This window comes from Antechinus flavipes, chromosome 3, assembly GCF_016432865.1.
Source record: "Antechinus flavipes isolate AdamAnt ecotype Samford, QLD, Australia chromosome 3, AdamAnt_v2, whole genome shotgun sequence".
In the NCBI taxonomy this organism is placed as follows: Eukaryota; Metazoa; Chordata; class Mammalia; order Dasyuromorphia; family Dasyuridae; genus Antechinus; species Antechinus flavipes.
The window spans coordinates 339518364-339536009 of record NC_067400.1 but is presented as its reverse complement, the minus strand read 5'-3'; the positions used below and the strand labels follow the sequence as shown (position 1 = coordinate 339536009).

At 40.5% G+C, this 17646-nt stretch overlaps 1 protein-coding gene across 4 annotated transcripts in view; it reads right to left on the bottom strand.

Moving 5' to 3' along the window:
• LIMS2 (LIM zinc finger domain containing 2) overlaps positions 1-17646 on the bottom strand; it is an 82126-nt gene continuing 64480 nt past the window's right edge. For all 4 annotated transcript variants that reach the window (XM_051985687.1, XM_051985686.1, XM_051985684.1 and 1 more), the window contains exons 5-10: positions 14812-14961; positions 13223-13373; positions 8596-8688; positions 3321-3369; positions 3102-3177; positions 1-2014 (exon numbers count right to left, since the gene is read on the bottom strand). In XM_051985687.1, the coding sequence (XP_051841647.1) occupies positions 1867-2014; positions 3102-3177; positions 3321-3369; positions 8596-8688; positions 13223-13373; positions 14812-14961 (667 nt within the window). In that variant the 3' untranslated portion in view covers positions 1-1866. The remainder of the gene's footprint in view (positions 2015-3101; positions 3178-3320; positions 3370-8595; positions 8689-13222; positions 13374-14811; positions 14962-17646) is intronic.

Here is a 17646-nt window from a genome sequence, read left to right as displayed (position 1 = left end):
TGAATTTACCCATGGTTAGTTCATTTATTTCACTTTTTCGGCAAAGTAGACTTTGGAGACAGAGACAAAAAGGTGCTCAATAAGTATTTGGAAAAAGACAGACTACAGGTTTCTGTCAATCCTTCAAATGTTTCCTTCTTTTCTCTTGCTCTTCCTCCATCCTTACCCTGCTCCTGCCAAACTCACCAGCTCCACACCACATTGCAGGGCTGGCTAAAGGCACTGAAATTCTAGGGGAGGATAAAATATCTAACCCGCTTCTCGGTCCCTGAAGAAAGGCAATAGGCAGGATGGCTTGCTAGCAATAACTTGAGTATAACTTCCCCTCTTAAGCAAGATATTATAGAAGGAAGCCATCCTTTGAGCCTAGACTGACTTTTCCAGCCTGTGAAAGTAGGCATACAGACTTTGCATGATATTGCTTTTCAACACAGAGTACTTGAAGGCTGTGGTCACTTCTGTACTTTCATTTTCCACATCCACTCTATGCTTCTTCATCTATCCAAGCTTGTCCATCTTTCCAGGCCGGGACAGTTCCTGCTTCCTCCTTTCTCAGTACCCCCATCCATGCTAGTCTATCTGTCTGTCTATTTGTCTGTCTCTGCTGTCTTCCCAGAGCACTTTGTGATTTACAGCCCATAAGCCTTTATTTCATTATCTTTTGTTAGGAGGTACAGTTTCCTAAATGTTTTAGAGGTTTGAGTCTCATCTCCTCAACTGGACCATGGTTTCTTTAAGGAAAAGGAATATATCTTCTCACAGGATTGTTGCAAGAAAAGCGCTGTGTAAGAGAGCACTCTATAAATGGGAAGCAGTGGTTTCTCTTGGCCCCTCCATGGCTTCCAGCATAGGACTGAGAGTGCTCTATGAATATTTGTTTAATTAAATTGAATGGGACTGAGCCACACCATCTACAAGGTGGCCAAGAATCTGGGAGTGAGAGTGCCACCTCATCATCGCTTTAAGGCATCTGAACAAAGTCTGATGTGGACCTAAAGCAATGAATCTTAACATTTTTGATGTCATAGACCCTTTTGGGAGTCTGGTGCCTGGGGTTCTAGGGATCCCTTTGCAGAATTATGCTTTCAAATGCATAAAATATATATAATTACAAAAGAAATCATTTATCTGGGAAGAGAGGATATATATATTTCCCATTCAAGTCCACTGACCTCCTCAAATCTATCCATAGATCCACTGGAGATCTGTGGATTCCAGGTCAAGAATCTCTGCAGTAAGAAAAGAAGGGAATTTCTCAGGCAGATGGTAACAAAATATGAATCACTGAGAAAGAACTTATAGGAAGGAAAAGGAAAGGCCATTGCCACTGAGCTGCAAGATCTCTCAAGAATAAAGGAAAAATGAGCCATTACTTCCAAAGGATTCTCAGTTGGGTCCCTAAATGAGGGCTTCAGTTATGTCTGGTGCACTCACTTCCAAACAGCAGGGAGGAATTTGTTGTATTCCCATTTACTGGGTGACTTAATCTCAAATTGGATATTGCTGGAGAACTCTTAGAGGGTTCAGAAGCTAGAGTTGAGAAATGCCAGCTTGTGGAGGGCCATAGGAACGGGGTGGGTCTCCTCACCTCCTAGATCCTCTCTTCCTCGATTTTCTCAACTTTCAGTAGGACCTTGCCACTATGAGTGCTCTTAGGACTTCAGGGCCCCAATCAGTGTGTGTAAGAGATGTCAGGAAAAGGGGAAGGAGAACAAAGGAGAAGGGAAAGGGAGAAAGGAGGAGAAAGCAAGAGAAGGAGAAAGAGAAGAAGAAAAGGAAGATGAAAGGAGGAGCAGAGATGAGGATCACCCAGGGAAGAAGAGGTCAGCATGGCAATGGTGAGCATCCAGTCCCAGCAGGGGCTTTTCAGAAAGAATTTGAGTCCACAGACTTGGGGTGAGCTTTCCGGGAAGCCAATTCAGACAGCTTTTTAAGCCTCTTCTTCAACTCGAGAGGAAATTTTTCATAGCATTTCTTGCAGACAGGTTTCATGTCAAACTCCACAAATTTGTTCCTTTGGGAAGAGGAAAGTTTTGACCATTAGGGACAAGATCAGTGCCATGATACATTTTAATTCAGGAAAACTTTCCCTCTGAATTCATATACTTACAGTCAATTTATGTAGTATTTCATCTTTAAGGGTTCTCTAATGTCCTCTGCTCTTGCTTAGAGTGACACCTGCCATCTCCCACCTCTTCCCACCCCATCTTGCTATTCTATAAGGCAGCACTTCTTTGATCAGAACTTAGGTCAGAATGGTGAAACAGATAGAACACTGCACTAAGCACTAAGACTAGGTTTGATCCTGCCTCTGTTGCTTACTAGCTATTTTACCCTAATATCAGTCATTTAATTTCTCTCTGCCTCAGTGTCTTCCTCTGTAAAATGGGGATAATCAGAGCATCTACCTACCAGAATCACTGTCATTAGTAAATATATACATATATATGTAAATTTTTTGCAAATCTTAAATCACTCTATAAATGCTAGCTCTTGTTATTTTATTATTGTTTTCCAGCATTCATCCAGCAGCTCCTGCTGAAGTCAGCAGAAAGTAAACTATGAAGCCTTGGTCCCTGGTTGATACTTATTTGAATGGGGTCCCTCAAAGGCATTCTCCCAAGCTTGCAGGGTCTTTTGGGAATAAGGCCATCCAAGGGGTTTATGGAAAACTTAAGAGACAGGAGAAAGTTAGGTAGGAGCTAGAAGTAGGGGTCATTGGGTAGCATAATTATCCATGCCTGAGGTGAAGTCCCACCCCTGGTACATGTATTGGCTGTGTGATGCTGGGTAAGTCACTTAACTTCTTAGTTCTCTAAGGCAGAGGTGTCAGACTCAGAACACCACAAATTAATCTTATCTACGCTATACTGTAATTTTATTTATTCTGCAAGATATTTCCCAATTACATTTAAATCTGGTTCAGGTCTCATTCAGGAGTCACTAGGAGCTGGACACCTCTGCTCTAGGGAACTCTCTAAGATTTTAAACTGAAGAAAAAGGGCTAATTGTCATTAGTAGAAGATATTTCTTTATCTGGGAGTTCCCTATGCTGATGAAACCACAGGCCCATTCCCTCACCCTATCTCTGGGGGACTTACTTCAGGGTGAGTTTAATGTTGCAGGTGGAGCAGGAGAAGCAGTTGACACACCAAGCTTTATTGAGAGCCGACACCACTGCAGAAGGAGCACAGACAGAGAGAAATTATGTCAAGGCCATACAAGGGCCCAGATCCCCCGTTCTGGCTCCAGGCAGGCCAGATGTGCCGAGTAGGGCAGCCCGAGGGGAGGGACACCTGGGGAGGACAGAACAGCCTTACCATCTCCCTCGATCACGTGGCTGCAGTTGTAGCAGACGTCCCCGAAGAGCTGAGGGGCAGAGCAGACACAATGGGGAGTTATTTGGGGCACATGAAGGCATTCATCTTATCCCAAACCACCAGCTGCAAGGAGCATGAAATAGACTTCACAGAAGCCCTGTAGAAACCTCCTCACCCTCCCATTTTAATCCTCTGAATACTCTCTCTCATGTTCCTTTCTGGTCACACACACACCAGGCCTTAGAGTCCATCATATCCCCATTTGACAGACTTTTGGAAGACATTCGTCCTTCTGTTTATTCTTCATTTTCTGAGCACTGGGCACATGGGCCTCCTCCTGACTCTGGGACCCGAGATTCAGTAAGACTGGTTCTTAGCCTAAGAAAGGCAGGCCAGTCAGACGACAAGCATTTATTAAGTGCCTACTGTGTTCCAAATACTACATCAAGCCTGAAGATATTGAGTGAAGGGTGGTCCAAAGCTCCAAGCTCAAAACTTTCTCCTTTGGTGACTGTCAGATGCAGTATCTCCAGTTAGAATTGTGCACTTTGTAGCCTGAATGCTTAGCACTGTGCTTGAGACATAGCAAGCACCCAATAGGTTGACTGACAGCACTAAACTCTGAATTTAGGATACCCTGGAAATGGCAAAACTTATCTCATTCTAGCTCTGCCCCTGAATGGCGGTGTGACCTGAAGCAAATTAGTTACCCTCACTGAGTCTCAGTTTCTTCATCCATAAAATGAGACTGGATGAGAAGAACTCTTGGGGAGCTTTTAACTCTAGCATCCTATCCTGGAGCAATTTGGAACTATGCTCAAAAAGTTATCAAACTGTGCATACCCTTTGATCCAGCAGTGTTTCTACTGGGGTTATACCCCAAAGAGATACTAAAGAAGGGAAAGGGACCTGTATGTGCCAAAATGTTTGTGGCAGCCCAGTTTGTAGTGGCCAGAAACTGGAAAATGAATGGATGCCCATCAATTGGAGAATGGCTGGGTAAATTGTGGTATATGAATGTTATGGAATATTATTGTTCTGTAAGGAATGACCAGCAGGATGAATACAGAGAGGACTGGCGAGACTTACATGAACTGATGCTAAGTGAAATGAGCAGAACCAGAATCATTATATACCTCAACAATGATACTGTTTGAGGATGTATTCTGATGGAAGTGGTTCTCTTCGATAAAGAGAGCTAATTCAGTTTCAATTGATCAAAGATGGACAGAAGCAGCTACACCCAAAGAAAGAACACTGGAAAATGAATGTAAACTATTTGCATTTTTGTTTTTCTTCCCGGGTTATTTATACCTTCTGAATCCAATTCTCCCTGTGCAACAAGAAAACTGTTCAGTTCTGCACACATATATTGTATCTAGGATATACTGTAACCTATTCAACATGTAAAGGACTGCTTGCCATCTGGGGATGGGGGTGGAGGGACGGAGGAGAAAAATCGGAACAGAAGTGAGTGCAAGGGATAATGCTGTAAAAAATTACCCTGGCATGGGTTCTGTCAATAAAAAGTTATTTAAAAAAAAAAAATATATATATATATATATATAAAACATCCTATCCTGTCCTCATCTCTCCTCCTTCCCTCATTATCTTGCCTCAAAGTCCCACCATCAGATATCCAAAATGTGTCATCTAATATATGGTAGATATTGAAGGAAGCAGGAGAGTGTCTTCAGAAGGTCCCCCTGAAACTGCCCCGGACAAAGGACCACCTCGCCATTATCCTGTTCACCTGAACTGTCTGATCTCACAAGATAAAGAGGAGGAACCCTTGAAGGGGTGATAATGAAGTGGGAAGGGGGGTTAGTTGTGGACCCAGAAAGCCTCAGGCTCCTGGAGACGGCAGATAAACGGGAATCTTAATGAAGCAAGTTTTGGGAAGAGTTATCAGACACAGATCTGCAGGATGGAGAGAAAGGGCTGGAAATGAGGAAATGGGGTTGTTTAGGTAATCAAGGCACGAGATTATGGAGAAAGCCCTGGGAACAGAGGAAAGCATGGAACCCAATGAGGGAGCTGGTACAAACTTCGGCCTCTGATATTGAATCCCTGCTCAGCCTTGCCCTTCTCTGGGCCTCAGTTCTCTCATCCATAAAATGAGGGAGCCTGACTTAGTGGCTTTTAATACCCTTCAGCTTTACTCTATGGCAGGGGTCCTCAAATTATGGCCTGTGGGCCAGATGCAGCAGCTGAGGATTATTATCCCCCTCACCCAGGGCTATGAAGTTTCTTTATTTAAAGGCCCACAAAACAAAGTTTTTGTTTTTACTATAGTCCAGCCCTCCAACAGTCTGAGGGACAGTGAACTGGCCCCCTATTTAAAAAGTTTGAGGACCCCTGTTATGGTCTTATGAAAGGCACTGAGGCAGGAGATTCAATGTAGGCAAATATGGCTGGGCTACAGAGGACATAAGGGGGAGAAGCTGGGGCCACATTATGAAGAGCTTTAAATGTCAAACAAGAAGTTTACATTTTCTCTCAAAGACAACAAGCATGAGGATAATAATGATTATTGTTAGTAATGATAACAACAGCAAAAATAATATCTAGTAGGGTTACACAGTGAGCAACCATTTAAGGCAGGATTTGAACTCAGATCTTGCTGATTTTGGATCAGGCACTCTATTCACTGCTGTCATCATTGTTGTTTGTACCCAAAGAGGAACAAAATGTTAGCACAACATGGGGTCAGCGTACAGTGTGTCCGATCAGGCTGGTCAGAACAATACGGCTGTGAAGGCTTTACCACAAGTTGGGCACAAAGAGTGTAGGAATGGGGCAGTAGATAAAACACCAACCCTGAAGTCAGGAGGACCTGAGTTCAAATTTGGTCTCAGACACTTAATACTTCCTAGCTGTGTGATCCTGGGCAAGTCACTTAACCCCAATTGCTCAGCAAAAAAAAGAGTCTATACGAATATTTGGGATGGAGAAGCCTCCAAATCTGCACATCCCCGGGTTCTGCTTTGCTCATGGCACAGCGCCTTCTGAGGCGTGCCATGCTGGGAGTCCTGTGCCACTGTCTCCCCTGTCTCACAATGAGACCTAAGTTCTTCAGAGAGACCTGGCCTTTTGTCACTTCTGATCTCAGTGTGGGTGCTTGATTTATATGAGTTGTCCATAAAATACCCTATCATCATCATTATTATTGAAGCTTTTGAAGTTCCTTAAGTGAGCAAATAAACCCACAAGGACTTTAGGGGTATTTTTGCAAGCTATATGGAGAACATATTGGAGAGGTGACAGACTAGAAAGGAGGAGACTTTTACAATAGTCTTTTTTATTTTCTCCTTGTTTAAACTTCCTTTAAAAAGAAGGACTTGGCTAAAAGAAGAGAAAGACACAGAATCTCAGCCCTCCTTATGTTTGTTTAAACAGGTCAGGTTGAGTTGCCTGAGTTTAAGGCCTATCTCCTCATTTTTAGTTCTTCTTCTAATTTGGTATTGATTTTAATGTGTTCTCAGAACCCACTAGTCTGGTTACATATAGGAAGATAATTAGTAGGGTTATCCCTATTTGTTAAACTAACATCAGTTCACTTTCTGCAGTGCCATTTGATACTTTACATATTTAAGGTCGAGATATTAGGAGACACCCTCTTTTCCCAGAGCTGAGGCTCAGGCCCAGCCCTGAGCTTGACATAAGAACAATCCTTTGTGCTTACCCCCTGGATGATCTCAGCCTCTGGGAAAATGTACCAACACCAGGTGTTCTTCCTATTTCCCAGAGGTCTGAGAGCCAGAAGCAGCCAATACACTGCAGCAGAAAGTGATACTTCCTAACACATATGCAGGTATAACTTTTAAATGAACCAAACCAGATGCTATATATCTTTTTGATTGATTTAAAAAGGAAATGTGATTGATTGAGCAAACAAATGGGGGCTTTAAATAGTTAAATCCTGGAGAGGGGCAAGTGGTCAAGACTTATGAAATGAGACCTCAGCAAGGGAGAAGGATGAAATATATCTCTCTCCAATGGGATCCCAACTTCATTAGCCACATACATGCAGATTTACTCAGCGAAGAAGGAACTCTGTCTGTTCTTGCCATATTAACTCTGGTTCTGTATCCTGCTGCATAATCATGAGGTTCAACATCTAAAACTTGAGTCAATCAACTTGGGGAGTGTTCCTGAAAGACCAAAGAACTCCTATATTCTTCCAGAAATAACAACCAGGGGAAATGTTTACTCACGATCTAAGAATGATTGTGTTGAGTTCCACCTTTTTTGGTTTTCAGGATTATAAACCCTGCCCTGCTCCACCAAGTTAAGCCCTCCTAATTGGGGAGCAGGGGGAAAGAGGGGAAGATGACTATGGTTTACAAACTCGTTTTCCTCACTTTGAAATTAAATTTCGATTTGATTCCTGACTCTCCTGTCTCTAGCATGCTTAATTCAGCTCAGGTCACCCACAAGTTAAAGGCCAGCTGAAGCTAGAGACTCCCAATTCTCTTTTTAAAGATAATAGTAATGATGCAAAAGGTGAGGCTCTATATAGTGTTCCTTACTCATAAACCTATTGTCGTCATTCAGTCATTTTTCAGTCATGTCAGACTCTTTGTGACTCCATTGGGGGTTAAGATACTAGAGCGCCATTTCCTTCTCCAGCTCATTTTACAAATGAAGGAGAAGCTGAGGCAGAGTTAAATAACTTGCCCAGGATTATACAGCTACTGTCTGAGGCCAGATTTGAGCTTAATAAGATGTCTTCCTAGTAGAAACTAGACATAAGCCAAATTCTGTTATTCTCAGGAGAATATTAGAGTAGGACTGTTGGACAAAAAGAGATTTGTGTGAGAAATCATCAAGACTGATTCCAATCTGTGGAAATCCAGAGTTTCAGCCTTGGGACAAAGATCATACTAATCTATGTCCTCATCACTTCAGCCTGTTAGGCTCCTCTCCCAAGCCCCAGCTATTAAAAAAAACCAGCCATAAAAAGTACTTTTGTTATATTAGCTCTCATCTTGTTTTATTAATGTTTTCATTGGTTTTTTAGTCTTGTTTCCCCCACTTAGACACTTTGTAAATTCCTTAAAGGCTGGGACCAAGGCTTTTCCTGATAAGTCCCTCAAAGAGAGGGGCACAGAACAAGTGTTATTTCAATCTTTATTCAGTGATAGAATGGATTTTAATCACTCAGACTGTCCCTGGATCCTCTTGGTCCAGGCTAATTTAACTGATTTGACCTAACAGATCACTGTCCAAAACACCCTGTTGACACAGTCTTCCCAAGGCAGGTCAAGCTTACCTGGTTGTAGTGTGTCTCACAGTATGCCAGGCCCTTCTTCTCATAGTGACGATGACCCAGGAATGGTTTCTCACATTTGGCACAGACAAAATGCTGATGAGAAAGAAAGAAAATCATTTCAGTGTCCTGAGATCTAAGGCACTCACTTATTCCTGTAAATGCTAAATCCTTACCCATAATTTGCAAGATATGACCATGTCATGGAGTCATAAATCTAGAGTGCCTAGGGGGCCTCTGAGACTTTCTTATCCAAGAACTTCACTTTACAGGTGGGAGACTGATACCCAAAGAGGATAAAAGGTTAAAGGGCTTTCTCATGGTCCCAGAGCTAATAATAGGCAGAGCTGGCTGGGATGTCACTTAACTATGGCTCAGAATCCAGAACTTCTTCTAAATGATATGCCATTTGTGAGTCTGAAAGTTGTCTTGTATCTAGGAAGGAAAGATACACCCTTTTTTAGAAAAAGTTCTTAGGAGTGATTGCAACTATTCCTACAACTCTTTTGGGGAAAGGGGCCGTGGGGAGGGGGGATGCCTGGCTCTGAAAGGTATTTTTAAAAAGCACGGTCCATTGCAAAGAACACTGAACTTGGAATCATAGTTGGAAATCTATGTCTACTATGTACCTTTCACCCTTGAGCAGAAAAATTAGAAAATTTACCTGTTCCCTAAAGTTTCTTTCAGTCCTAAATCGGTGATACTAAGAAAAGTTCCCAAAATGTCCTGAAAAATGGCATTCTCTATGGAATGTGTGAATAGCTTTAAAATGGCCACTCTGAAGGAAGCAAAAAATTTTGAGGTGGATGAATTCTGGTCTGCTTTTTGGTTCACTGCATGTCTGTTTTCAATTCTGTTACAGTGTAGTATAGCATACCTCACTTGTAAAATCAAAGCTCTATAATCTAGAAAGGCTTGTTTATTGTCTTTGCTGAATCTTTGCAAAATTTTTAAGATGGAAGGTATAATAGAGATAATATAATAATAACATATATTCATATATGTATGTTATTGCAAAATTACAAATTTCTTTCCTGCAACCCAGTACAGTGAGTACTAGTATCATCCCAGTTTTGCAAGTGAAGAGTTTGAAGCTCAGAGAGTTTAAGGCATTTATTGAGGTCATCCAGGGTTCTCACACAAAAAGCTTTTGATTCCAAACTTTCCTAGACTAGTGTTTAAATGAAGGCATGCTTTCCCACTGTGAGAAGTATGCAAAGTTATTGCCAAATATTTTCAAAACAGAATGAAAAGAGGGGTGAAGTATCCCTTACAATAACAACAAAGTTCCTGACAAAGAGGTCCAAGCCTACTGGCCCAAACCAGCTAGGGTCAATGACAGGACACAAGCCTTCCGACATATGAAAGGGGCAAATAAAGAAGATTGCAAATCCGACCAATTGTAACTTGAATTGTAACTCCAACCAATTGTAACTAACTGGGATGGTAAATCTGACCAATTGTGACTTGAATTGTAAATCTGACCAATTGTAACTAACTGGAATTGTAAATCTGAATAATTGTAACTTGAATTGTAACTCCAACCAATTGTAACTTGAATTGTAAATGCTTCTGTATTCGGCGTGCACACCACTTCTCATGAGAGAATAAAGGATTCTTCTCTCACTCTAAAAAAGCTTTAATTGTAACACGTACTCTTGGACCAGCTTGCAGCTGGGGAAGCATGGGCAGGAGCAGCCCATCCTAGGTTTACTCCCCAACCCACTGAATCCCACAGAATCATTTATCAAATGATTAACACTACTGCCTAGAAGTCGTCTACTGAAAAACAGCGGAGAAGAAAGTCTCAGGAAGATCCCTCAATCCAAGGATTCTAGGATTCCTGGCTTTTGGTTATCTTTTGAAGAAAATGGCGTCATATGGGTGGTCCCAACAGGTGCTGTCATGATCAATAGACTGAATCTAATAACCTTCATAGGCGAAGCTGGGAGAATTAGAGAGAGGGAGTAGGTCACAAGGCTGAAAGCTATGCCTTCTGTTATTAAACAACAGACAAATCGATTCACAGATTCCTTCTGGGTCCACTTAGTTCAAATGAACAAATAGTTTCAGCTGAATAAGCAGCTAAGCAGATCAATGAATTTATTTGTAGTTGATCCATTTAAGATATTAGAACAAGCTAGAATGTGAATGTGTGTACATGTAAATACGCCAAGATAATTCTCTATTACCTGTGATGAAGCAGGGGCAACTGTGGTCCAAAGAATCTGGGAATTGTTCTGCATTTGGCTTAAGAATGCATTAGGAAATTAGACAGAAGGAGAAGGAATCAAGAGATTTCCTTCCTTAGCCAAGTTTCCAGTGCCTCCTGGGAGCTTCAGGGAAGCAAGCAGAAACTTATTTCTGTTCAAAACTGCAAATAATCCATATGTAGATGAGCAAGAGAGTACTTTTAATTCAGTTAATATTTATTAAGTAAGACCCAAAGAAATATAAGGAAGAAAAATGACAACCCCAGGTCCTTAAGTTATAGTCAAAGGGGGAAGATAAATACCCACTGATAGAGGAGGTGGAGCAAAGCACCTTTCAGACTTGGAGTACCAAAGAGGAAAGAAGGGGCAGGTAGTGGAGACTAGGAGATGTAAGCTATTTCCCTTTTTGAGCTCTGAGTGAAATGGCTACTTAAACTGTGGGTTCCCTGAAAGCAGGAACTGAGTTGTTGGTTTTAATGTTGTGCTTTTGGGATTTTTTTTGGGAGGAGGGGGATATTTTTCTGTCCATTACCCATGTTAGTACAATGCCTGGCACTAAGAAACTAAGAAACTAAGAGTAACAGACTGGATGTAAAAGTGTGAGACAAAAAAAAAAAAAAATCTTGTAAAACTGGAAGTGTCTTCCTTTGCACTTGAAAAGGCCATGAATTTGGCTGAGTTGATATCTGAAACAATGGTTTCACACACTTCCTTCTTCCTAGTTTCCAAATCTTTTCTTCCCCATTGAAGAGGAAAGACTTACTCTTTACAAGATGAGATATTGTGAATCCCGAGCATTTACACAAATAATCATTGCCTAGTTACCAGCCTAGCCAGAGGAGATGAAAATCTGAGAGATGCACTGGAAAGTCACCATAAGTTGATGATATCTCTGACCAAGATGCTGTTCAGTCCATTTGGGATCTTCTTGGCAAAGATCCTAGAGTGGTTTGACATTCCTCCTCCAGCTCATTTTACAGATGAGGAAACTAAGGCAAAGAGGGTTAAACTTGCTTAGGATCATGAAGCTAGTAAGTGAGGTCACGTTTGAACTCAGGAAGATGAGTCTTCCTGACTCCAGATCCAGTATTCTATATACTGTGCCACCTAGCTGCGCCCTGTCCAAGGTGCCAATGCCCCAAATCATAAGGGATCTGCTAAGTAGATTGACTGCTCTTTATTGGGAAGAGCTGCTGGGATTGATCATTTCCTAATCTAGAGATGGAACAGGCTCAAAACTAATACTTGGAGGAAGCAAAACTAGAGAGGTCTTGAGTAAGGGCACTTAACATTTTCTTAAAATGCAAGCTAAAAGAGCAATATCTTACCCAGGGATTTCAGGCAAGCCAGAAAGTGGAAGCATCAAAAACTATAGTCCAGCAGTGTATAGCAGAATCCAGAATCAGTCAGCAAAACCAGCCCAAATTAATCAATGCAGCTTTGGAAATGTGAGTTCCCCTATCACATATCCATATATTCCATTAAATATCTTTGTTTTAAGCCAAATATATCTCTGGTTGATATTAAAAGTTAATCCATGGAGGCCCATAAACTATAATAATTGAGCTATAGAGTAGCTTGAATCAGGGTGGCTGTGTCTTGGAGGATCCATCCTGTCCCCAAGTGCTGCATATACAAATATGAAAAAAGATAGAATGTGATAAGAGCAAAAAAGGAATAAAAATAAAATGTTTTTTAGAAATATAAGAAGTCACTTAATTGGAGAATTAAAAAAAACTTCTGGGCGCCTCAACTGGGCCTTGATGAAAAAGAATTTCAACAATTGAGAGGCAGAAGAGGAAAGAATAAGATTGAAGAATGTTCATGTGTCCAATCTGGCTAAAACAAGAATACATGAAGAGGTGTGGAATAAAGTTACTCTGGAATATTACGGCATCTTTATAAGATTCACTTTAAATTGGATATTGATTGTAAAAGGCTATAAATGGGAATCTCCATTTCTTCCTATACGAAATTATACACTATGGAGATTATTTTTGTTAACTGAGTGAAAGATAGATTGCAGAAGAGAGGGACTGGAGGAAGGGGAAATTTTTAGATTGTTAATATTAGTTAAGGCTACATATAAACTAGAGCATGAATTTGCATGACGGACAATAAGATCTAGAGAGAATTTGCAAACTGACTAAATTTGTTGGAGGAGAAGAAAAAAGAATCAAAGGTATCTTTGAAGTTTTAAGCTTAAAGGATGATGGTACAAAAATTGGGAAGTTAGGAGGAGGGACACATTTTAAGAGAAAGAGGAGAAGTTTCAGCTAAAGATGTCATTACTACCCACATGTGTAAATGTATATGAGGAAGATCTATGCACCATTATTACCTGCTTTTTCCATAGCTGGATCAGTAAGTGACATATAGTTCTCCTGCATTTTAGACCTTAAATGACTGGGACTCACCTCCACGTGCCATTGCTTTCCAAGGGCATTGACCACACGGCCTTCAATGGGCCTCCGGCAAGCTCCACAAATGGGAATCCCCATCTTGTCATGGCAGGGCAGGCAGTAAAGTTCCCCTTTCAGCTCTCTGGCCTCTGCAGTCAGTTCCTTCCTGGAACATAAATATAGTGCCTTAGGAGAACAAAGAGGCACTGGGCCTTGCCAGTGGTCACTTCCTGCCCAACTGTGATGTTTTGGACATTCTTTCAAAAACAGAAATATAAGGCAGAAGGGAGATTTCAAGAGCTAAGATCCTTTAAATTCACCATTTCCCCATGCCTTTTAGGTGTGCTAGTTGTTGGGGAATTCCTTTAACTAGATAGAAGAAAGTAAATAGCAAATAGAAAAGTAAAAACTAAATGGAAAAAAATCTTATTTTTTAATATGTTCTATTTAGTCAAATTTAATTCCACAAAATCTCATGCAAAGCACTCTTAAAAAAAAAAATACACTGTGCTCTCCTAATCAGGACTGGTACACTCCATTCAAGTGACCCTGAGTTCTCAAAGACCATCCCAGCTAATCCCTAGTAGGTCCTAGCAAGCTGGAAAGGTTTCAGATACATGTCCATTGATGGATCCTGTTTCCAAGCACTTGGCTTGGCTAAGTAGAAAAAGGCTCATGCTCAGAGACTTAGCCACCAGGTAAAGAATTATTTTGCCATAGAAACTCATTAATAACATCTTCTAAGGCATGGAGAAGTTGTAATATGCTTTGGAGATGTCTATACTGATAAAAATCTTTTGAAATTCTTGTGTACTGATCCTGCCTCCTCAATCAGATTGTGTTTTCCCTGAAGATAGGGACAATGTCATGTCCTTTTCTTGATCTCCCTCAGTACCTAGTACAAGGAGGAATATATAGAAAGAGCTATAATAGAAATATGTCTATCCATCTACTTTTTTCATAATGTTAGAGGACAATCATCTATTGGGATTTATTCAGAGTAGTAATCAGAATAAGAATTCAAAAGGGGCAGAGAGACAGGGAGCAAGAATTAACCATAAAACCTACTTGCAGGTTGTCAAAAAATGAGCTGAAAGACAGAGATGACCCACTTCTGGGACAACAATGACAGCTAGGTGGTCAATAAGATGATAAATACTGCATGGTAAATCCTTATCCTTCTGCCTCCTCCCTCACCAAATCCATCTGGCTACCTAAGACACTTTTCTGTACCTGGGTCATGAATCTTCCCAGGGATTGTTCCTCACTGTTTCCCCCAATATTCCCTCAGGGAGAAGACGGGAATTTTAAACTTTATTCTTTACTAATTTTTAACAGCCCAATTAAATGTTTTGCTTTTAAAATATATGCTCTCGATAGTGCCTGCTAGCAAATCAAGCTCATATAATTTTAGAAATTTTAACAAGAACCCAAGGGAACTCAGTTGCACCTATTTCCAAAATATTTCACTTTGACTCCAAAGTGAAGTGTAAAACAGGCTACAGATAAGTTCAACAAAATCTTACTGATTAAGATGACTTTAGGCTGAAAGGCCCTGACTGACAGCATGTTTGCCAGGTTCCCCCAGATGCCAGCACACTTACCCACAGTGGGTACAGTTGAAGTGATCTGGATGGTAAGAGTCATTCTTGAACATCAAGGGCTGCTCATCAATAATCAGGTGACACTTTTGGCAGATGTATTTGCCTAGGCCCTTGGCTTTCTCCCTATTGTGACAGGGTCGGCAGAGGTGTCTGAGAGAAGATGGAATAGGAGAACATCAGATATCAACAGTCATTGCCTTCTCCTGAGAACCACCCCACCACCTTATGTCTGTTTTCTAGACTTTCCTGGCATCATTGGCACCTGAAACATCTGAGAAATGACCATTGTGGTACAAGAGAAAGATGGCTGGATTTGGAGCAAGAAAGGGATAAGAACAGTTCACCTTCTGGTTCTGCTACTTAAACAAGATCAAGAGGTTGTCATTCAACTTCTCTAGGACTTTGGTTCCCTCTTTGTAAAATGAGGTGCTTGGACTGGATGTCCCCTAACAAGTTTTCTTTCAGCTCTAATTTTTTTTTTATTCTATTCCAATTTCTAAAGTCCACAGATTTAAATAATGCTTTTTGCTTCCTCAAGAAGCTGGAAGAAGTCCAAACCAAATACAATCTTTTCTCCTTTCTTTGGAGATTCGGTAAAGGGTGGGGGAGTGTTTATTCTTTTATAGCTACTTCCCATTCCTCAAGATAGCTTTTTCGTGAAGAAAGCAACTTAGAACTAGAGATCTATTAATTATGTTTTTATAATAAAAACAATATTTAAAGTATATAAGTATGCAGAAAAGAAATGGACAAAATGAGAAAAGTAGAAGCAAACATAGGATAATGGAAAAAGTTCATCTTTCAAACTACAAGTGGTTTTTTTCATTTTTATACCAATTTTAAAAGTCAAATATAAAAATGTTAATTTTAAAACCTCCACACTTAGAAAGTCCTTAAAGAACTCTGATGATCTCAAAATGGTTTCTAACACTATTCAGTGTGAAACAACAGCTGTCTCCCCTGCATGTGGGAGAAAAAAAATCAGTGTGAACATCTGACAAAGTAGTGGAGGAGTTTTAATTCTGAATTATTTAACCCTGAGCAAGTAACATCAGGTAGAAAGGACATCCATGAGACAATGTAAGATTAGTTATGAAATTCCTAAAAAGATCATCTCCATCATGCCCCTCTACAGATCAAAACCTATAATGGTTGACAATCACTTATCCCATTAAGTTTAAACTCCTTCACCTATTTTTCAGCAGCGAGGTGGCACAATAGATAGACATCTGAACCTGGAGTTAAGAAGACCTGAATTCAAATCTTATTTCAGACACTTACTAGCGTTGTGATCTAGGAAATCAAGTTTCCTCATCTGTAAAATGAGCTGGAGAAGGAAATGGCAAACCACTCCAGTATTTTTGCCAAGAAAATCCCAGATGGGGTCACAGACAGTAAGACATGACTAAAATGACTCAATAACCCCAGATATTTTCAAGGTCTATAAAATGGCTCATCCCACTTAAAAAGTCTCAGCTGCCATCTAGCCTAATCAATCCATCTAAAACATGGTTTCTTAATCTGAGAACTGTGGAGATATACATCTATATATATATCTATAGATATAGACATCCACAAATATTTCAAAACAACTTATTTCCTGTATTTTTGTTGTTCAGTCATTTCAATCACTTATAACTCTGTAATCCTCTTTGGGATTTTCTTGGCAAAGATACTGGTGTGGTTTGCCATTTCCTTCTCCAGTTCATTTTACAGATGAGGAAATTGAGGCAAACAAGATTACGTGCTTTGCCCAGGGTCACACAGCTAGCAAGGATCTAAGGCTGAGGTCCTCTTAATATCCACTGCCCCTACCGTGCAATCCCAAAGACCCTCAATAGCTGGTTTTTAGTGGTCAGCAGCATGGCAGAATGGGGAGCACCCCAAATTTAGAACTGGAAGACTTGCGTTCAGATACTGGCTCTAAACTAACCTACTGTGTAATCTTAAACAAGACACATATTCTCTACAACTCTGTTTGCTCATCTGCAAAACTTGAAAAAAATTAATGCTCTTGTTGGGTGAGATAATATATAATGTATACGTGTACAGGAGGCAATGTGGTATAATAAAATGTCCCTGACTCTGGAGTCAAGAGAGCTGGATCCAAATACTGCCTCACTTACTACTTGTGTGACATGGGGCAAGGGCCTGAGTCTTAGTTTCCTCGACTATAAATTGAAGTGGTGGACAGGTTGGCCTCTAAGAGCCTTTCATGTCTAGATCCACAATCCTGTGATGAACTAATGTCCATTCTCAACTTTAGGTCTTTTCCCTAAGGCTATTCCCTCTACTTGCCTAGCCCCCTTCTCCGTCTATCCTTCAAGGCCCGGCTGAAATCCTTTCTATTCCATAAATTCAGTGATTTCTAGCATTTTCTAAATGGCCATGTATTTATTGTCCCCAGCCCATAATTCAGCCCTTACTAACATAGTAATAAATAAAAATTATTACATAATTATATAACAATCTCACTGTTCTCTTATTGTTTGAAGTATATACAATTGGCATCTTCCAGGTCTTGGAGACAGATGGTATTTCTCTTGTATTCCCCACAGAACCAGGCATATAATAGGTGTTCATTAAGTTTTTGTTGGTAGATTGATGGGGGGTTTTAATAGAATTATAAAACATGTCCAGCAGGGGTCACTAGCAGAAGGGTTAAATAGCTAGTTCCCTGATCTCTTACAAAGAATTTTTCTACTTTCTTGTCTGAGAGGACTTTGTCTATTATTTCTATGTCCATACTCAAACACCTGAACACCCTCAACAATATAAAAATTTGAAAGAAAAAACTCTAAAAGGCCAGGGGAGAAATTGTATTTTCATACAGCT